Source organism: Coregonus lavaretus (assembly GCF_964263955.1).
Source record: "Coregonus lavaretus genome assembly, chromosome: 14".
NCBI classification, from domain to species: Eukaryota; Metazoa; Chordata; class Actinopteri; order Salmoniformes; family Salmonidae; genus Coregonus; species Coregonus lavaretus.
This window is the reverse complement of record NC_140001.1, coordinates 15,220,607-15,242,965: the sequence shown is the minus strand read 5'-3', so window position 1 is coordinate 15,242,965 and position 22,359 is coordinate 15,220,607. Positions and strand designations below refer to the sequence as shown.

The following is a 22,359-nucleotide window of genomic DNA, read 5'->3' as shown; positions in this document are numbered from 1 at the left end:
AGAGTGAAGGAAAAGCAGCCAACAAGTGCTCAGCATATGTGGGAACTCCTTCAAGACTGTTGGAAAAGCATTCCTCATGAAGCTGGTTGAGAGAATGCCAAGAGTGTGCAAAGCTGTCATCAAGGCAAAGGGTGGCTACTTTGAAGAATATAAAATATAGTTTGTTTTAACACTTATTTTGGTTACTAAATGATTCCATATGTGTAATTTCATAGTTTTGTTGTAGAAAATAGTAAAATTTAAGAAAAACCCTTGCATGATTAGGTGTGTCCAAACTTTTGACTGGTACTGTACATTTTAAAAACATTGCGTGTGTGTGCATGTATCAGTTACACATACATTTCAGTACATACACACAACAAGTAGGTCACATAAGAGAAACAGTCACAGAAATAGAATACGGCATTGTGGAATTCCCCCGCCACTGCTGCGTTCACCTGCTATTACCATTTCAGCATTCATGTGGCGGAAGAACTTTGTTTGCCTCTGATCTAATTTATATTGATTTGATTTCCTGCCAGGGAAGGAAGGGGCGCGGCTCCATCTTTGTGTGGGCGTCAGGGAACGGTGGGCGGAGCCGGGACCACTGCTCCTGTGATGGCTACACCAACAGCATCTACACCATCTCCATCTCCAGCACCGCCGAGAGCGGACGCAAGCCCTGGTACCTGGAGGAGTGCTCCTCCACCCTCACCACCACCTACAGCAGCGGAGAAAACTATGACCGGAAAATAGTAAGTCTGTCTCTGAGAGGGAGGGAGAAAGTGTGTGTGTGGGTGTTCCTCCACTCTTACAACAACATGCAGCAGCAGAGAGAGGACAGAACTATGACCGTCTGATAGTTGAGGTGTGTGTGGGAGAGCGAGCGAGAAAGAACACTAGCGTGCTAATGCCGCTATGTGTTATTTAGGCAGACTAGATGGCACACTAACATGTAACTAATTCCTGTGTGGGCGAAGCCAGAGAAACAGGCTTTAGTTGTTTTTAAAGCCTGTGACCTTTGAACCAAGGCTGGGGGAAAGAGGTCCGTGTGTTGGGGTCATGCTGTGTCCTGGGCTGACCCCCTGGCCCAGGGTGCATTGGGGCAGACAGTCGGAAAGACACAGTGACAGTTGGCCCTTCTGTCCCAGCTTGTCTGGCAGTGTCTTGTCACATTCCCCATAGAGGGTCGGAAGACTAAGCAGAGAGGGGTAGACTCTAAGATCCAGCCAGGCCAACGCTGCCCTATAGACTTTCACAGAACCATGACCAGTACTCAACACACACACACGCACACACATAACCAAAAACCCCCCATTCAATCCCAATCCAACCATACCAGGAGGCACCCCATGTCCCAGACCCACTCCAGGGCCCGTATTCATAAAGCATCTCAGAGTGCTGATCTAGGATCAGGTCCCCACTGTGTATATACAGTACCTTCAGAAAGTATCCATACCCCTTGTCTAATTCCACTTTTGGTTGTGGTACAGCCTTAATTCAAAATTGATTAAATAGATTTTACACACAATACCCCACTATGATAAAGTGAAAACATGTTAGTCCTTTTTTGCTAATTTGTTGAAAATGAAATACAGAAATATCTCATTTACGTATGTATTCACATCCCTCAGTCAATACTTTGTAGAAGCACCTTTGGCAGCGATTACAGCCTTGAATCTTTCTGGGTACGTCTCTAAGAGATTTCCACACCTGGATTGTGCAACATTTACCCATTTTTATTATTTTCAAAATTCTTCAAGCTTTGTCAAATTGTTTGTTGATCATTGCTAGACAGCCATTTTCAAGTTTTGCCATAGGTTTTCAAGTAGATTTAAGTCAAAACGGTAACTCGGCCACTCAGGGACGTTCAATGTTTGATTGGTAAGCAACTCCAGTGTAGATTTGGCCTTATTTTAGGTTATTGTGCTGCTGAAAGGTGAATTAATCTCCCAGTGTTTGGTGGAAAGCAGACTGAACCAGGTTTTCCTCTAGGATTTTGTCTGGGCTTGGCGCCATTCCATTTAATTTTTTTTATCCTAAAAAACTATCCAGTCCTTAACGATTACAAGCATACCCATAACATGATGCAGACACCACTATGCTTGAAAATATGGAGAGTCGCACTCAGTAATGTGTTGTATTGGCTTTGCCCCAAACATAACACTTTGTATTCAGGACATAAAGTTAATTTATTTTGCCACGTTTTGGATGCATGTTTTAGAATATTTGTATTCTGTACAGGCTTCCTCCTTTTCACTCTTGTCAATTAGGTTAGTATTGTGGAGTAACTACAATGTTGTTCATCCATCCTCAGTTTTCTATCACAGTCATTTAAACTCTAACTGTTTTAAAGTCACCATTGGCCTCATGTTGAAATCCCTGAGCGGTTTCCTTCCTCTCAAATTGAATCAATTTGGAATTCAGGCTGTAACACAACAAAATGTGGAAAGAAGTCAGGGGGTGTAAATACTTTCTGAAGAGACTGTATACAGCTAACTGCCAAAATAAAGGAAACGCTTGAGCAAATGAGGGATACAAAGTATATTGAAAGCAGGTGCTTCCACACAGGTGTGGTTCCTGAGTTAATTAAGCAATTATTATGTATAGAAATGCCCAGTTGCCCACAATTTTGGCCTATACAGCTCAACAGTGACCGGCCGGTCAGCCAGGGATCCCTTTGATGGCTTTTATTGTGACTGACTGGATTTGGTGCACAACACCAAGCTTTTCTCTCCTGTCATTGATGGACTGACTGAAGTCCATGCAATGGGAATATATTTTTTTTACCTGCATGTATTATTATAATTATTTATTTTTTTACTCACTTTGGTCCTCTTTGGCTATGAAATGATTTCCTGGATACGTTGGGGAACAGCAGATTAGTGTGTGTCATCTCTAGCAGGGCAGCGTATCAAAGCTGGAATGTATGCAGTCTCAGGTGTGCCTCAATCTCACCATGAGCCACAGGACTTAACCCCCCTCCTTTCTTCCTTCCCTCCCTCCCTCCGTAGATCACCACAGATCTGCGTCAGCGCTGCACCGACAGCCACACAGGAACCTCGGCATCTGCTCCTATGGCAGCTGGGATCATCGCGCTGGCCCTGGAGGCTAAGTAAGCTCCTTAACCTTAATGCAGGGATTCACACGGCTCCACTAGTTCAGTCAGTTTACTCAGCCAGTCAGTCAATCACATCGCTTTCCTGCATTATCACAGTCACACTATTCTCTGTCTCCTGACTCTATGCCTTTCTTCACTGCCTCTTTCTCTTTCTGTCATCCGCTCTCCCCCCCTCTCTCTCTGTCTCTTACACACACACACACACACACACACACCAACTTCTCTTTGAGCGCTGCTGATGGTATCAGCGGTTATCTGGTGAATGAAAGAGAGCGGAGCCGACTTTGATAAACATACCCGAGAGGCGCTGGGGCTGGGGCTGCCGGCAGGCCTGCTCTGTCATTTGAAATCCAGCTTATCTTTCTATCCTCCGCCTCAGATTACGCCCGTATGTTTATACCATAATTACACTTCAGTCAGAACATTAGAGGAGACGCTCTGCTCACTGAGGAATTCAGCTGGGTTTGATGTCGGATCTGTGGGGACCGAACGAGCTGTTGAAACAGTTTGTGTGTGTGTGTGTGTGTGTGTGTGTGTGTGTGTGTGTGCACTCTGGCAGCGTTCAAATGATTTTAGGATGCCTGTGCCATGGCCTAGTTAGTGCACCACGGTGATGATGAAACATTTATAGAACTTGAATTATGGAGGGAGTTGTGGAGTTAAACTATTGATTGATTGGTTTTGTTTGTCAATAAATCTGTTTTTATGGATAGGTATTGGGGTTGGGACTCCCCTGCTTTTCTCCCTCCAGAAGACCTATCTCTGTCCTTATGGAATTGACATGCCATTGTAACCAGTGTGAAATGGCTAGTTAGTTAGTGGTGCACGCTGGTAGCGTTTCAATCAGTGATGTCACTCGCTCTGAGACCTTGAAGTAGTTGTATCCCTTGCTCTGAAAGGGCCACAGCTTTTGTGGAACAATAGGTAACGAAGCTTTGAGGGTGACTGTTGTCGATGTGTTCAGAGGGTCCCTGCTTCGAGCCCAGGTTGGGGCAAAGAGAGGGAAGGAAGCAAACACTGTTACACCATGACTGGCGCCCAGCCTAACAACTTCTGGTGTTTTCAAAAAACGTTGTGAACAGAGTGAGTGTTGGACAGCGAGCGGAAGGGTAGACGTCGGGACAGATGACTCCTGGGAAGGGAAACACATCAACATACTGTCCCACTAGTGTTCAAGAGATTGATGGCGTTGGGTAGCCGTGAAGGTTTTCCCCAATCCACGAAATATATATCCATGCGGAGTAGTACTTTTCTAGAATGTTCCGGAATGCTGTGCTCAGAGGATGAGGGAGAGATGAGAGACGGATAAATAAAATGTAAGCATCTGGTCGGCATATGAGGGGATTCCCGGGAAACTTGGTGACCCACATATTTTTTAAAAATGTTTAAGCGTTTTTGCATCAAAGGACACATGGCTACCATCTTTTAATGGTTTTACATGAGATCAGAGAGGGGAGGGAGATGGATGGGCATATATGCTGTATCTCGCTCTCTTCTCTCGCTTTCTTTTTCTCACACACATATCCATTCACCTTTTAAATGCATGTACACACACACACACTGTTAAGTCTGTGTATATTTGGTCACCAGTGTGTCTCTGTGGTGTTTTGTGATTTATCCCCCAGTCCTCTGTTGTCGTGGAGGGATGTTCAGCACATCATCGTCAAGACGTCTCGAGCCGGCCACCTCAACGCCCCTGACTGGAAGACCAACGCCGCTGGATACAACGGTGCCTAACACTGCTTGCCTCCTCTCCTCCCTTCACCTCAGCTACTCTCCTCTTTTTCCCCCCCTTCTTTTTTTCATACCCCTCACTGTCCTAGTCACTCACCATAAAACATCCCACTGCCTGCCAACTACCTGTCAGGGATTCCATGTGGACTACTTTGTTTCATACGTGTGTTTGTAGTGTGTGTGTGTGTGTGTGTGTGTGTGTGTGTATTTGAGAGGGAGGGAGAGTGTGTGTGTGTGTGTGTGTGTGCTTGAGGTTTGTGTGTGTTTGCAGTATGTGAATTGAGGGTCAGCCAGGCTGCAGTCCCAGTCTGTCTGGAGTTTTTCAGAGAGTGAGCGAGAGAGCGAGCGAGAGACCAGAGGAAAATGGAGAGAGAGAACCCAGAGGAAAATGGAGAGAGAGAGAGAGAGCCCAGAGGAAAATGGAGAGAGGGAGAGACAACCCAGAGAGAGAACCCAGAGGAAAATGGAGAGAGAGAGAGAGAGAGAGAGAGAGAGAACCCAGAGGAAAATGGAGAGAGAGAGAGAACCCAGAGGAAAATGGAGAGAGAGAGAGAACCCAGAGGAAAATGGAGAGAGAACCCAGAGGAAAATGGAGAGAGAGAACCCAGAGGAAAATGGAGAGAGAGAGAGAGAGAGAGAACCCAGAGGAAAATGGAGAGAGGGAGAACCCAGAGGAAAATGGAGAGAGAGAGAACCCAGAGGAAAATGGAGAGAGAGAGAGAGAACCCAGAGAGAGAGAACCCAGAAGAAAATGGAGAGCGAGAGAGAGAGAGAGAGAGAGAGAGAGAGAGAGGAAAATGGAGAGAGAGAGAACCCAGAAGAAAATGGAGAGCGAGAGGAAAATGGAGAGAGAGAGAACCCAGAGGAAAATGGAGAGAGAGAGAACCCAGAGGAAAATGGAGAGAGAGAAAGAACCCAGAGGAAAATGGAGAGAGAGAGAACCCAGAGGAAAATGGAGAGAGAGAGAACCCAGAGGAAAATGGAGAGAGAGAACCCAGAGGAAAATGGGGAGAGAGAGAACCCAGATAAAAATGGAGAGAGAGAGAGAACCCAGAAGAAAATGGAGAGAGAGAGAGAACCCAGAGGAAAATGGGGAGAGAGAGAACCCAGAGAAAATGGGGAGAGAGAGAGACCAGAAGAAAATGGAGAGAGAGAGAGAGACCAGAAGAAAATGGAGGAGAGAGAGAGAGAGAACCCAGAAGAAAATGGAGAGAGAGAGAGAGAACCCAGAGGAAAATGGAGAGAGAGAGAGAGAGAACCCAGAGGAAAATGGAAAGAGAGAGAGAGAGAGAGAACCCAGAAGAAAATGGGGAGAGAGAGACAACCCAGAGAGAGAACCCAGAAGAAAATAGAGAGAGAGAGAGAGAGAGAGAGAGAGAGAGAGAGAGAGAGAGAGAGAGAGAGAGAGAGAGAGAGAGAGAGAGAGAGAGAGAGAGAGAGAGAGAGAGAGAGAGAGAGAGAGAGAGAGAGAGAGAGAGAGAGAGAGAGAGAGAGAGAGAGAGAGAGAGAGAGAGCCCAGAGGAAAATGGAGAGTGAGAGAGAAACAACCCAGAGAGAGAACCCAGAAGAAAATGGAGAGAGAGAGAGAACCCAGAGGAAAATGGAGAGAGAGAGAGAGACCAGAGGAAAATGGAGAGAGAGACAACCCAGAGAGAGAACACAGAGAGAGAGAACATAGAAGAAAATTGAGAGAGAGAGAGAAAATGGAGAGAGAGAGAAACCCAGAAGAAAATGGAGAGAGAGAGAGAACCCAGAGGAAAATAGAGAGAGAGAGAGAACCCAGAGGAAAATGGAGAGCGAGAACCCAGAGGAAATGGAGAGAGAGAGAGAGAGAACCCAGGGGAAAATGGAGAGAGAGAGAGAGAGAGAGAGAGAGAGAACCCAGAAGAAAATGGAGAGAGAGAGAGGAAAATGGAGAGAGAGAGAGAACCCAGAGGAAAATGGAGAGAGAGAGACCAGAGGAAATTGGAGAGAGAGAGAACCCAGAAGAAAATGGAGAGAGAGAGAGAGAGCGAGAACCCAGAGGAAAATGGAGAGAGAGAGAACCCAGAGGAAAATGGAGAGAGAGAGAGAGAACCCAGAAGAAAATGGGGAGAGAGAGACAACCCAGAGAGAGAACCCAGAGAGAGAACCCAGAAGAAAATGGAGAGAGAGAGAGAGAGAGAGAGAGCCCAGAGGAAAATGAGGAGTGAGTGAGAGACAACCCAGAGAGAGAGAACCCAGAAGAAAATGGAGAGAGAGAGAGAGAGAGCCCAGAGGAAAATGGAGAGTGAGAGAGAAACAACCCAGAGAGAGAGAACCCAGAAGAAAATGGAGAGAGAGAACCGAGAGGAAAATGGAGAGAGAGAGAACCCAGAGGAAAATGGAGAGAGAGAGAGAGAGAGACCAGAGGAAAATGGAGAGAGAGACAACCCAGAGAGAGAACACAGAGAGAGAGAACACAGAAGAAAATTGAGAGAGAGAGAGAAAATGGAGAGAGAGAGAGAAACCCAGAAGAAAATTGAGAGAGAGAGAGAGAGAACCCAGAGGAAAATGGAGAGAGAGAGAGAACCCAGAGGAAAATAGAGAGAGAGAGAGAACCCAGAGGAAAATGGAGAGAGAGAGAGAGAGAGAGAGAGAGAGAACCCAGAAGAAAATGGAGAGAGAGAGAGAACCCAGAGGAAAATGGAGAGAGAGAGAACCCAGAGGAAAATGGGGAGAGAGAGAGAGACCAGAAGAAAATGGAGAGAGAGAGAGACCAGAGGAAATTGGAGAGAGAGAGAACCCAGAAGAAAATGGAGAGAGAGAGAGAGAACCCAGAGGAAAATGGAGAGAGAGAGAGAGAGAACCCAGAGGAAAATGGAGAGAGAGAGAGAGAGAGAACCCAGAGGAAAATGGAGAGAGAGAGCGAGAACCCAGAGGAAAATGGAGAGAGAGAGAACCCAGAGGAAAATGGAGAGAGAGAGACAACCCAGAGAGAGAACCCAGAGAGATAGAGAACCCAGAAGAAAATGGAGAGAGAGAGAGAGAGAGCCCAGAGGAAAATGAGGAGTGAGTGAGAGACAACCCAGAGAGAGAGAACCCAGAAGAAAATGGAGAGAGAGAGCACAGAGGAAAATGGAGAGAGAGAGACAATCCAGAGAGAGAACACAGAGAGAGAGAACACAGAAGAAAATGGAGAGAGAGAGAGAGAGAGAGAGAGAAACCCAGAAGAAAATTGAGAGAGAGAGAGAAAATGGAGAGAGAGAGAACCCAGAGGAAAATGGAGAGAGAGAGAGAACCCAGAGGAAAATGGAGAGAGAGAGAGAACCCAGAGGAAAATAGAGAGAGAGAACCCAGAGGAAAATGGAGAGAGAGAGAGAACCCAGAGGAAAATGAAGAGAGAGCGAGAGAGAACCCAGGGGAAAATGGAGAGAGAGAGAGAGAACCCAGAAGAAAATGGAGAGAGAGAGAGAGAGAGAGAGAGAGAGAGAGAGAGAGGAAAATGGAGAGAGAGAGAACCCAGAGGAAAATGGAGAGCGAGAGAACCCAGAGGAAAATGGAGAGCGAGAGAACCCAGAGGAAAATGGAGAGAGAGAGAGAGAGAGAAACCAGAGGAAAATGGAGAGAGAGAGAGAACCCAGAGGGAAATGGAGAGAGAGAGAGAACCCAGAGGGAAATGGAGAGAGAGAGAGAGAACCCAGAGGAAAATAGAGAGAGGAGGTTTAGAGAAAGGGGTGAGAGTGTAAACAAAGAGGGGGTGTGGAAACTATTTGATTGGCTGTGTGGATTGGGTTGACTTATTGATATTTAACTGTGATACTGCTTTGGTTGGATGACTGTTTTAATTGGTTGTTCTATGACATCAATAACTATAGACTCAGAGCCATATACAGTGACCATAGAACCCATCCCCTTACACAATTTCTACTTGTAATTTTTTTTGTATGTTTCAGATTAGTTTAAAAAAACGGTAATAAAAAGTATCCACTCCTTTGTGTCAATACTTGGTTAATCTTGCATACTCTAGAATCCTGAATCTAGGTGATTATTATTTGGTGGAAGCATATATCCATTCCTCTGGGCAAAATTACTCAAGCTCTGTCATAGGAAAGTCTGTGGATACTTATCGAATGAAAACATTTCGGGTTGTTATACATGTTAAAACTGTCTAGATTTTTTGGGGTGGGATATGTTGTTTACATCAGTGAATTCAATAACAACCCAGGCTGTAAGGCAACACATTTGTGGTAATTGGGGTGGATCCTTCCTACAGACACTGTATATATATGTATATGCTTTGTATATGGTTCTGTGAATGTATTGACGTGATGTTTTGAACGGTTCTGATTGGCTGTGTGGATTGACTGACGAGTGGGCGTGTCTTGCAGTCAGCCACCTGTATGGTTTTGGCCTGATGGACGCGGAGGCTATGGTGAAGGAGGCGGAGCAATGGAAGCAGGTCCCCGCCCAGCACATCTGTGTGGAGAGTGCCGACCGCCAGATAAGGTACTACACAACCAATGCCTCCCTAGTTTTCCTGTCCTTACCTAATCATCCAACCAATCAAATTTGATCTGTTCAGAGCTATTGACAAATACATTACAACACTATATTAAACAACAACCAAGGGTAGTGTTCATCAGGGCACAAAGTTGTTTACCTCACTGTTTCACTCCGTTTTGGATAATATTTTCCCATTTCGTGCCTACTGACTCTCTCCCGGGGTGTGTTTTTGTCCAAAAGTCTTCATGCACCCACATGTATGGGATTGTGCAAGCTCCTGCACACTGAGAGGAGCCAGCCAAGCATTAGTTCTGGAGGGTCTAATGCACACACACACAAAACGCGCGCACACACACACACACACACACAAAACGTGCGCGCACACACACATCCCAGATGACTTACAGGCCCTTTTCAATTTGATCTGCTTGTTTTTTTTTGTTTTTTTTTCTCTCTCCCTGTGCAGCTGGATGCTTAATCGGGCCCCTGTCGAACACATTGACGAGCCAATCACAGTTTCGTTTACTGGCTTTGAATGGAACCAATCAGCCTCATGCTAGTTCCCCAGTCGATCTCCCTATCTATCAGCCCAATGATGGCCGGACGATAGGAATCTTATGGGAAGCATATCTTGTGCGTGTTTGTGTGTGTTTTGAGGGAGCGTTTTAGTATGTGAAGTGAGGCAGCACCGGGTGTGTTTTGGCAACGCTGTGTGTTTTTGCTCTGGAGCTATCCTCTGGACGTCATCTTCCAGCCGCTGGGCTCTGCACTGAGACACCCCTTGGCTGGCCTCTCCATTGCATTTGGTAACGTCTGGGCCTTCTCCTCCTTGGAGCATTGTAGAGGACCATGGGATCTGTAGACTGCCAGGGAAGTCGTAATCTGGGTTTGTCTCGTCCTCCCAACCCCCCGCCCCAAGCACACTTAAATGCATATCTATACCCCAAAATACTTGCACACAAACACACACACGCCTGCTAGCGTAGATTCTGGCGTAGTGTTTGGGAGCCAAGCTGCTCTCAAAAACCCACGGTTCAGATTAATCAATAATCCATGATAGCTGGGTAGCACATGGCTCGCCTACTCTGTGTCTATGGGTTCCACTTCCTATCACACGTCAGATTTAGATTCTGATTGGGTGACTGCTCTGACACTGACACCTGCTTGGTTGCTTCCCTCTGCCTGCAGGACGATCCGCCCGGAGCACGTGGTGCGCTCCGTGTACAAGGCCACAGGCTGCATTGACAACTCCAACCACCATGTCATCTACCTGGAGCACGTGGTCGTACGCATCACCATCACGCACCCGCGCCGCGGTGACCTGTCAATCAACCTCACGTCCCCCTCAGGAACCAAGTCCCAGCTGCTCGGCAACAGGTGAACCTCCCCTTCAATTCTACTCTACTATTCTCGCTCTTACACTCTATTCACCAGCGTTTCTTCACGCCTGGCTTGTGTTCCATCCCAGCACTAACACACTTGTTTCGACAAATCATTAAGCTGTTAAATAGTTTAACCAGATTTGTTCGTACTGGACCGGAATAAGAAGAGCCTGCACATCCCTGTGGCTCCCCAGGACCAGGATTGACGAGCACTGGTCAACATGTTTCTACTACTGAATCTCTCCAGTTTGTGGTCTGAATGTGGTCGAACCGTGTGGTTTCTCCTTTGTAGGAAATAGAAGTGTGGTTGACTTGTGGTCTCCTCTAGGTTGTTTGACCACTCCATGGAGGGCTTTAAGAACTGGGAGTTCATGACCACTCACTGCTGGGGGGAGAAGGCGGCCGGGGACTGGATCCTGGAGATCCATGACTCCCCCTCGCAGCTCCGCAGCCAGAAAATCCCAGGTACAGTAGACTAGAGAAGCCACCCTGTCTAAAGTAGCGAAAGCACCAGTGGAAAATATGCTTAAAGTGAACTATCCCCTTAAGAATACTCACTGACAACCAGAGTTATATTGCATAGCAGTAGACCAATGATATGTCCTTTACCAAAAATGTGTCCTTTACCAATGATGTCCTTTTTCACCCTCTCTCTCGTCTGTGTCTGCTGATGCTGTGCTGGGCGACGTAACCCCCCAGGCAAGCTAAAGGAGTGGTCCCTGGTGCTTTATGGCACCTCCGTGCACCCGTACTCCTCCCTGCGCAGCGACAAGCCCCGTTCGGCCGAGCCCCCTGCAGACGAAGAATTCACTGAGGAGTACAACGGTGAGTGGGGAATATGACAGAGGGAGGGAACGAGGGACTGTAAGGAAAGAGAGGTGGAGGACAGAATACAGGAATTCTGTTGTAAGGAGACATAGTAGGAAAGAGGGAGCAAATGGAGGACAGGAAAGGGGGAAAGGAAAAAGGGGTCAGGGCCAGACACCTATACCAAATAAACCTTTGATTATTTCTCCCTCTGTTCCTTCTCTTCCTCTGTTCTCCCTCTACCTCTCTATGTTCCCTACCTCTCTCTGTTTGCTACCTTGTTACCTCTATGGTGACTCTCTCGCACTACATTTGACATTTTAGTCATTTAGCAGACACTCTTATCCAGAGCGACTTACAGTTGGTGAGTGCATACATTTTCATACTGGCCCCCCGGGGGGCCACTACCTTGAACTGCTTTCCTTTCATAGCTCTACCTCTCTTTCTGCTCTCTCCCTCTGTTCTCTTTCCCTCTGTTCTCTCTCTCTCCCTCTCTGTTCTCTCCCTCTCTGTTCTCTCTCTCTCTCCCCCCTCTCTGTTCTTTCTCTCTCTCCCTCACTCTGTTCTCTCTCTCTTTCTCCCTCTCTGTTCTCTCCCTCTCTGTTCTCTCTCTCCCTCTCTGTTCTCTCTCTCTCTGTTCTCTCTCTCTCTGTTCTCTCTCTCTCTCTCTCTCTCTCTCTCTCTCTCTCTCTCTCTCTCTCTTGTTCTCTCTCACTCCCTCTGTTCTCTCTCTCTCTCTGTTCTCTCTCACTCCCTCTCTGTTCTCTCTCTCTCTCTCTCTGTTCTCTCTGTTCTCTCTCTCACTCCCTCTCTGTTCTCTCCCTCTCTGTTCTCTCTCTCTCTCACTCCCTCTCTGTTCTCTCTCACACCCTCTCTGTTCTCTCTCTCTCACTCCCTCTCTGTTCTCTCACACCCTCTCTGTTCTCTCTCACTCCCTCTCTGTTCTTTCTCACTCCCTCTCTGTTCTCTCTCACCCCCTCTCTGTTCTCTCTCTCCCTCTCTGTTCTCTCTCTCTCTCTCTCTCACTCCCTCTCTGTTCTCTCTCTCTCTCTGTTCTCTCTCTCCCTCTCTGTTCTCTCTCACTCCCTCTCTGTTCTCTCTCACTCCCTCTGTTCTCACTCTCTCTCTCTCTGTTCTCTCTCACTCCCTCTCTGTTCTCTCTCACTCCCTCTCTGTTCTCTCTCTCCCTCTCTGTTATCTCTCGCTGTTCTTTCCTTCTCTGTTCATTTTGTTTTCTCGGTCTCTGTTCACACTCTTATCTCTCTGTTCTCTCCTTCTCTTTCTCCCGTCTCTCTGTTCTCTCTTTCTCCCGTCTCTCTGTTCTCTCTTTCTCCCGTCTCTCTGTTCTCTCTTTCTCCCGTCTCTCTGTTCTCTCTTTCTCCCGTCTCTCTGTTCTCTTTCTCCCGTCTCTCTGTTCTCTCTTTCTCCCGTCTCTCTGTTCTCTCTTTCTCCCGTCTCTCTGTTCTCTCTTTCTCCCGTCTCTCTGTTCTCTCTTTCTCCCGTCTCTCTGTTCTCTCCTTCTCTTTCTCCCGTCTCTCTGTTCTCTTTCATTTTGACATTTACATTTTAGACATTTAGCAGATGCTCTTATCCAGAGCGACTTACAGTTCACACATTCATCTTAAGATTGCTAGGTGACTACTACATATCACAGTCGTAAGTACATTTTTCTTGAATAAAGAAGTTATCAGCAAAGTCAGTGCTAGTAGGAAAAGAAAAGTACAATTTTTTTCTCTCTGTTCTCCTTCTCTCTCCCTCTCTTTCTGTTCTCCCCCTTTCTCTACCTCTGTGGGTTTCTCCTGCAGAGTTACAGTGAGTAGGCAGCTGATAGTCATTAGCCAGTGTGATCAGCCACAGCCATGATAGCAGAATATAAACACCCCCAACTTTTTTATGCTCGTTAGTCATAACACACTCCTGCCTTCTGCACAACAGGGAACACCTTTCACACACACACTCTCTCACTCTCTCACTCACTTAAACAGACCTAGCAATAGGAGAATATTACACAAGACACTAACTCAGGACTTTATACTCCTCTAACGGTAATGTGATTCCCCGTAGTACACCAATCTGACACTACACCCTAACATCACACTACATGGTTGTTTCTTCAAAACTTAGAATTATGGGTTGGAATGCCAGTCACCTCCCTTTAGTCGCACAGTTTTGTCTCATTCATAAAGTCAACTAACCACCACCCCCCTGTAGCATGGTGTACTACAGTACCCACAATGCTCTGTATAACATATCCTCTTCACCAGGGCTCTGTAACAGCGAGTGCAACGAGAACGGCTGTGAAGGCCCCGGACCTCACCAGTGCATCAATTGCCTCCACTACTTCCTCAAGTTCAAGAACAACACCAGGTTAGAATGTCAGTGTTCTGGCTACCTACTCCAGGACAACAGCTGGGTCCTGTTCATTAGGCACCAAACGGAAGAAAACGGACTTAAACGGGCAGGGACTTACATTTACATTTTACATTTTTAAACGGGCAGGGACTTCCATGACTTGTTGCATGTTCATGATTTTGGCAATAGCCATAGGCTGTGTTTACACAGGCAGCCCAATTCTGAACTTTTGCCCGGTTATTGGCAAAAGATCTGATCTGATTGGTCAAAAGACTGCAGTGTTAGGGACATTGCATCTCCCTTGTCTCACTCATTTGTTCTGATTGACGTCGGTGGTGACCTGACCATTGCCACACGGTGAGAACCATTCTTACAAGGCCATGCTCAGTAGAGTAAGGCATACCATAAACTAAACGTTTTCCAAAACGAATATCTGTGTGTGAGAGGGGGAGGTTGAGCTGTGTGAATGTGTGCAGTGGGGATCTAAGTCCACTGTAATTACCTTTGTGTCTGCAAGCACACTACGCAGTACACTAATAAACAAGAGGGGTGTGCAGGTGCCTGGAGACAGCCTGTGAGGGCTGCTCTGTCTTGTGTTGTAAAACCTTATCATTAGCCCTCTTAAGAATACAATGTTTTTCCACTACTTCCAACCCATGAGTGCTTAATGTAGCTGGAGTGGGTTTGGGAGGGGTGGAAGGAAGGAAAGGGGGGGGTTAATGCTCATAATTATATCCCTATGTTTCTCTTTGATGACCTCGCCTAATGGGTGGGGATGTAAGTGTGGTGGGAGGGGGATCTGACGTGGGAGAGAAGTTTTGGAGCACACGGTTTTACATTTGTTAGAAAACAGCGTGAGAGCAAAGGGGCAAAGGAGGTTTATGGAGTTATCTAACAGATGTGCTTTAAAATAAGGCACCTGTTCACCGTACAGAAACGCATGCACAAACACTCCCACACACACTCCCATGCTTATATGCAGTCAGATATCTGATATGCACGTAAACATATATGCTGTGTATAATTTCAGGCCATGAACTTTGTTCGCTCCCACGGGGGAGAGGGGTTGTTATTCTAGAATCTGGTGGATTTTGGTTTATCACCTTGTTCAAACAGAGTCAGCGGTCAGAGTGCAGAACTCTAGCCTAGAACTCTTTTTTTTCCTTTAGCCTGTTCCCGAATGCCGATAACAGCAATGATAATTATGCATATTTCTCCTCTCTTTCTCTGTCCCTCTCCTCCCTCTTTCTCCTCTCCGCTGCAGGACATGCGTGTCGGAGTGCCCATCCGGGTTTTTCCGCGACGACAGGAAGCGTTGTAAGAAGTGTTCGTCTCTGTGTGAGACGTGTGTTGGTAGCCGTAGTGACCAGTGCTCCACCTGCAGACCGGGCTTCCACCTTAATGAGGGTTCCAACATCTGCGTGGCCAGCTGTGTGGACGGCTTCTATCTGGACCACGGCAAGTCCACACACACACACACACACACACACACACACACAACAATGAATATTCTAATATGGGCCTTGATGTGCCTGTTAGGCAATTTGTTGATTGATTGATTGTCATTGATTGGCTAGAAAACAATCCAATGACCTGGTGTCCCAGGCCTCAAAGTTTCAGACACAGATTTGAAGCACCCCCCATCCACCATCCTCAAACTCAGCCTCTTCTCCCTTACCCAACGCTGACGCCCACACCAACCCCCCTAACACTCCCAATGCCTCTTTGGCCCCTATGTGACTGGACGTCTTCTTCTTTTGTGTTACAGATTCCAACATGTGCAGGAGATGCAACGAGAACTGCAAGAAGTGCACCACGTCTAATATCTGCACAGAATGCAAACCAGGGATGAGGTAAGCCAAACCAACCAAGCCAAGCCAAACACACTCCCTCTGAACCCATCACCTCTACCCCCCCCCCCACACACAAACACACTGCTGGTCTGTAGTAGTAGTTGAATCACAAAACGGTCCAGGGATCCATTTTGATGTGTCTCTGTGGAGTTTTTGATCATCTTGATTATCACCGCCACCACACTTGCCCTCAGACAGAGAAGCGTTCAAAAGCGTTTCAGTTAAATTGAGAACCAAACACTTTGAAGCGTTTCAAAACATTGTGGTCTCGAATCCAGCCTGACTTACTCCTGCTAGTGTTCAATGCTGTCTGAGACAGAGGTGGTAACACGTGCAGTAATCCTTCCGAATGCCTGCAAGACCACAGACAGTCACTCCTGTTCACCATTCACAGGAGAGGGAGGACAAAAACCCAAATACTTTCTGGGAAACGGAGCCAATATATCCCAGTCCAGCTGTTTTTCAGCTCAGCTCACCACAGAAAACCTGTCCTCACAGCAACTTCTCAGAATGAGGTTTAGAATAGAGGTCCAAACCTAAGTGAAATTCCCATCAGACACCAACAGGTTCCGAGGTGGACCAGATCCGACACAGAATATGTCAGAGATGAGTGCGAATCGGATCCAAATTGGGTCGGGTCTGTATCGGACCCAAATGGATCCGAAATATTTAAAAATGCAGCTTTATTGCTGCACAAGCCAGCAGAATTGTTTTGACTTGTCTGGCAGGCAGTGAACGTTAACGTTTCACATACATTTTCTGTTGTAGGCCTATCTGAAATAATTTAGTTGGGCTACACTACAGCTTAGTATTTTCATAAATGCATCCCTAATTTAAAATGTCGACACAAAAAGGTGTGTGGCAAAGAAGCTCTCTTTCTCCCGCTGATTTGTTTGCATTCATTGTTTCATTGTGTGAATTGTTTGCCCTTTTGTTAAGGTTTATTTTTTATATATACTGAACAAAAATATAAACGCAACATGCAACAGTTACAGTTCATATAAGGAAATGAGTCAATTGAAATGAATTCATTAGGCCCTAATCTATGGATTTCACATGAATGGGCAGGGGCGCAGCCATAGGTGGGTGTGGGAGGGCATAGGCCCACCCACTTGGGAGCCAGGCCGACCCTCTGGGGAACCAGGCCCGGCCAATCAGAATGAGTTTTTCCCCACAAAAGGGCTTTATTACAGACAGAAATACTCCTCCGCACCCCCCCATCCCCCCCATCCCCCCCACCCCCCCCTCCCCCCTCTGACGATCCCACAGGTGAAGAAGCCGGATGTGTCGGACCTGGGCTGGCGTGGTTACACGTGGTCTGCGGTTGTGGGGCCAGTTGGACGTACTGCCAAATTCTCTAAAACGACGTTGGAGAGGCGGCTTATGGTAGAGAAATGAACATTAAATTATCTGGCAACAGCTCTGGTGGACATTCCTGCAGTCAGCATGCCAATTGCACACTCCCTCAAAACTTGAGACATCTGTGGCATTGTTGTGTGACAAGACTGCACTTTTTAGTGGCCTTTTATTGTCCCCAGCACAAGGCGCACCTGTGTAATGATATGCCACACCTGTCAAGTGGATGGATTATCTTGACAAAGGATAAAATGCTCACTAACAGTGATGTAAACAAATTCTCTAAAACGACGGAGGCGGCTTATGGTAGAGAAATTAACATAGAATTATCTGGCAACAGCTCTGGTGGACATTCCTGCAGTCAGCATGCCAATTGCACACTCCCTCAAAACTTGAGATATCTGTGGTATTGTGTTGTGTGACAAAACTGCACATTTGAGTGGCCTTTTATTGTCCCCAGCACAAGGTGCACCTGTGTAATGATATGCCACACCTGTCAGGTGGATGGATTATCTTGACAAAGGATAAAATGCTCACTAACAGGGATGTAAACAAATGTATGCACACAAATTTAGAGAAATAAGCTTTTTGTTCGTATTGGAAAATTATTTCTGGATCTTTTATTTCAGCTCATGAAACATGGGACCAGCACTTTACATGTTGCGTTTATATTTTTTGTTCAGTGTATTTTGCTTGATCACGCATAGAAGTACCTGGCCTGTGTGCAAATGTAGGCCTATAAAAGTTCCCATTTGTGGATGTCTGATAGTATTTCTGATTGTCTTAACTCAACACCACTTATGAGCTGCGGATCTTCTCAAAGTATTTTTTTCGGCTCCACACACAGTCAGAGTATTTTACATTCATTGCAAATGTTCCTTATTGTATATGAAAAATCTTTCCAACACTCTCCTTCTCGATAGGCTTAAGTAACCTCCTTGCCTCTGTGTGACATAGCAACATGTTGCTGATCCCATATCTCCAGTGGAAACGTCATAAAATAGGCTACCTGGACACTTCTCTCCCTTGTGCAAATACGACTGTCTGTTCTGAGCTTATTGCCACGGGAAACCGTGAGGGGCCCAGTTGAAACAATGTTGCAAGTTCGCTATAGCAAGAGATCAAGCCAGACAGAGAGAGAGAGGCAGACAGGTGGAGGAGAGATTAATGCTTTAGACTGAACCAACTGCCATGCGTAGCAAATGTGATTTATAGAGGTGACTTTATATTTTCATCAGGATATTTTCTTGTAATATAATTTCACATATTTTGGATCTGACCTGTTCGGATACCGGGTCGGATCTCTGGTAATCGGGTTAGGATATATCAGTGAAGACCTAGTTTAGAACCTTTAGTGCGGTTCTTAAACATACTTTTTTTCACACCTCTCCTCTGCGATCCCCAGCCGTTCCAAGTATTTGAACTATTCCATAGCTAACACACCAGATTTGACTTGTTCACTAATTATCAAGCCCTTGAATAGGTGAATCCAGGTGAGCTAGTTCAGGGTTACAACAAAATTGGGAAATGTCTGGTGTCCCTGAGGAGAGGTTTGAAAACCACTGGACTAATGTATAGTTTATTATTTAATTTGATATATGAAAAAAAGGGACCGGTTGCTAGTGAGGTGTGTTGTGTACTAACGTGTGCCTGTGTAATTCAGTGTATTGCTCTCTCCAGTCTTCAGGGGAATAAATGTCAGATGACCTGTGACCCCGGAACCTACTATAATGGCCACAGGAGGACCTGCGAGCTGTGCCACCGAGCGTGTGCCACCTGTGCAGGTAACGCTCCCTTCACAAAGTAAAGATGGTCCCTCCCAGTCAGTTGGCCAAAGTAAAAATCGATATTTTGTCCAAAGTGAAGTCTGTGCACTGCTCACAGTCTCCCCCTGTCTGCAGGCACTGGGATGGAGGCGTGTAACAAGTGTGCAGAGAGCTACTTCTTGGAGGAGTGGCGCTGTGTGTCCACCTGCAGCGTGGGATACTACATGGCCGAGCAGACCTCGGACAACGGCGACGTCAACAAGTCCTGCAGGAAGTGAGTCTGCTTGACGCGTACAAACTCCACACCTTCCACTTCCTCCTCTCTTCTACACCTCCTCCCTACAACCTGGCATGTTTATCCTGTCAAACTGCCTCAAACCGGACTCTAATCTTCAAAAGGGTTCCAACAGCTGTCATATATCTAAGGTCCCTTAAACCTGCTGTTTCCTCCTGTTTAATCCATCGCTACTCGCTATGTGGTCTGGAGGATATGTGGTCTGGAGGATATCTGGTCTGGAGGATATCTGCCCGTCAACCCTCCTGTTTGATGTACCTAAATCATGAAGTTGGAAAAAGGGACAAACACGCTTTGTGGAAAGTGCGCCCTCTATCTAACTGTGTGACCTAAGCTTTAGCTCTAACCCGTCCTCCCCCCACCCCCAGGTGTGACCACAGCTGCTACTCCTGCACAGGACCCGGCGAGACCAACTGCAGCACCTGTGTGAACGGCTACAACCTGGAGGCAGGAGTGTGTGTGGTCAGCACCATCTGCAAAGATGGTGAGTACTAGAAACCCCTCTTATAAATGATATATTATAGACTCTTTAAGGAGCTCGTTCTAGAAGTGGCTGCTCAGTTACTGCACAGGTAACAGCTGTCTTAAACTTTCTGTGTTCTCTCTCGCTGTCTTCCTCTTTTTGTCGCGATCTTTGCTCATGTATTCACCCCTAACTAATCTATCCCAATCTCCCTTTACATCTTGTCTAAATTGTGCATGTTTAAAATTAGGCAACATCTGTCTGTTTCTGCAATACCTTCCCCATATCTCACACTAGATAGAAGGTTGGTGTTGTGGCCTCATACTGTAACCTAGGATAGAAATAATCCATGCTCTCTTTTTGGCATTCCATTGAGATGGCTAACCTTTTCAGCCCTAGCCTATTCAGCCCATTTGTCTGTGAGATATGATGAAGGTTTTTGTGAGTCGTCACCATAGAGTTGGAAAGAAAGCCCACCCCTATATTTGCCATTATTACTTCTGTGAATGCACGGGCAGTGTCTGTAATGAATAAAACAGGATATGTGCGCCCTCTATCCATCTCTATGGTCGAACTTTCTTCTGATGATCTGATTTGTATTCAAATTGTCATCCCCAGTCTGTCCATGACCCACTGAGACCAATAAAAAGTGTTTTATTGACTACAATACTAATGAATCACTTCAGCTTGTAGAAAACTGAAGACTCTCTTGGGTTTTGAGTTCACTGCAAGTAAAAAAAAAAAACATATTTCAAATTGAAGTTACGACAGACTGGCGATCCACTTTTTCTGTGCAAAGTCATCTCTGACGAAAACTGACTTAATGTTTTGACTTTTGAAATTGACCCTCTTTGAAATTGATTGACGTTTTTTCTCTTTTTCCCCAAATTTCTGTTTTACTTTCCGACATGGATCCAATCATTCCTGCTGGACTACAATCTTTCCCCTCCCCTCCGATGAACATCACACCTCTGATGGATCAAAACCAAACTCTTTCTGTCACCTGACCCCTCCTGACCAATCACGTGGCTCTGTCTGCCTGTCCTGTCCAATCCTGACCAATCCCATGGCTATGCCTGTTGTTGTCCCCCCCCCTATCTCTTCTTCCTGGTATGTGGAAAGCAAATGAAGAATCTTGGGCGGAAGGCAGTTTCTGTGTGCTTGTAAAAAAGAACAATCTGTGCCAGAGAAAAGTGCTGCAGCAACTGTGCTGCAGAACATGCTCGCTAAAAGGGTGACGGGAGGTCCCACGGGGGGGCAGGGAGCCAAGGGGGGGGGCACCCCTCTACCCAAGCCCACTCACTCAGTCACATAATTTATAAGAAAATCTGTGCCTCTTAAGGGACTGCGTCAGAGGTGTGAGGACAGAACTACAACAAACCTACCTTTTTTCTGTACTGGGACGTGGTCAGGGCGACAGTAGCAACTGGGACTTACTAAAAAAACAAAAACAAATAATGTGTCGGTATTTTGTGACCAAAGCATCGATGCCAAAATAATTGTACCATTTTCCAGTGTAGGATGTGTAGCTTGCAGGAGGGACCTGCCAATCTGTGTTTACTTCAGTTTTTTTTGCTCCTCCTCAAGAGTAACGATGCACAGGTGAAAGCTGATGAACGTACCAACCCCCGGATGTGTGTTTGTAAATAAACGTAAAAGCTCACTCAATAATGTGAAAACTGTCTGGGTTGCGTTTGCTATCTGCCAAGTGAGGACACACGTGCATGCACACACACACAGCAGGATTGTGCAAACACTTGAATTGACAGGTGGGAAAATCATGTCCCCGTTCTAAATGCCACAGGGAATCTATTGTGTGCCACAGGGAATCCTGACTGCTAAACTGTCATCTATTTTTCAGGTCGTGCGCGTGTGTGTGAGAGAGAGAAAATATTACAGGTACCCTTGACTCACTCACACATCATTCCACAGGCACTAAGATGAGATCTATTTATCAAAGACCACATGAGATAAATCAGGGTCGTATTTATTAGGCACAAAACGTAAGAAAACTGACTGAAACAGGGATGACTACCTAGTCTCGCCCAATAAGAAACACTTATTTTCGTTTTTTCATTACAAAACACTTTAAGTTTTCGTTGCGTGCCCTAATGAACAAGACTCATATCTTACTGCTACACGAGACCATGGGGCCATCGCACTCACAAACAGCAGCACTAGCAGTGCTTTATTCCACAACATTGCACGGTTATGTCATTGCATTCAAACAGAGGTGGTACTGTATCTTTTTGATCATCAAACAATGTTGATATGGTAGATGTTTTTGGTGGACTTCATTTAAATGTTATTCTATCCTTGCTAGCTGCCACACATTCAAGACATGTCCATGACACTATAGCAAATGGCATGCATTTCATTAAGATTGTGTTCATTAGGCACCAAATGGAAGAAAAGACTGTATTACTTATTAATGTATTAAAACGTTTTCCGTTGCTTGCCCTGGTGAACACGACCCAGGTTGTAAGTACCTCTGAGAGACTGAGAATCCAAGACAATGGTTGGTGCTGAAAAATTGGACCACAGTCTGTCTCTCTCTCTGTCACAAGCAGGCTATGGAAGTCAACTTTGTAATGGTTGAAAACCCTGTTCATAAAACCCATTTATAGAATGAATACTGAGGTGGATACGACACTGTATTCCAATAAAGAATGTGTCAAATTTCATTCTCAATGTGGGTTTATACCTTTGAACAATTACAGTATTACTGTAGTCATGTTGTACTGTTCATTGTGGTTTAATTGAAATAAAGATTGATTGATCCCTTTG

At 46.0% G+C, this 22,359-nt stretch overlaps 1 protein-coding gene across 2 annotated transcripts in view; it reads left to right on the top strand.

Moving 5' to 3' along the window:
• Positions 1–22,359, top strand: part of pcsk5b (proprotein convertase subtilisin/kexin type 5b) — a 43,956-nt gene extending 21,597 nt beyond the window's left edge. Inside the window, exons 8-21 of one of the 2 annotated variants that reach the window (XM_084176972.1) lie at positions 522–734; positions 2,994–3,094; positions 4,726–4,829; positions 9,184–9,301; positions 10,487–10,675; positions 11,009–11,145; positions 11,380–11,505; positions 13,752–13,854; positions 15,104–15,297; positions 15,608–15,692; positions 18,729–18,832; positions 18,950–19,088; positions 19,478–19,593; positions 20,704–22,359. In XM_084176972.1, the coding sequence (XP_084033098.1) occupies positions 522–734; positions 2,994–3,094; positions 4,726–4,829; positions 9,184–9,301; positions 10,487–10,675; positions 11,009–11,145; positions 11,380–11,505; positions 13,752–13,854; positions 15,104–15,297; positions 15,608–15,692; positions 18,729–18,832; positions 18,950–19,088; positions 19,478–19,593; positions 20,704–20,810 (1,836 nt within the window). In that variant the 3' untranslated portion in view covers positions 20,811–22,359. Of the gene's footprint in view, positions 1–521; positions 735–2,993; positions 3,095–4,725; positions 4,830–9,183; positions 9,302–10,486; positions 10,676–11,008; positions 11,146–11,379; positions 11,506–13,751; positions 13,855–15,103; positions 15,298–15,607; positions 15,693–18,728; positions 18,833–18,949; positions 19,089–19,477; positions 19,594–20,694 lie in introns of both variants that reach the window. The other variant, XM_084176971.1, reaches the window with a different exon arrangement.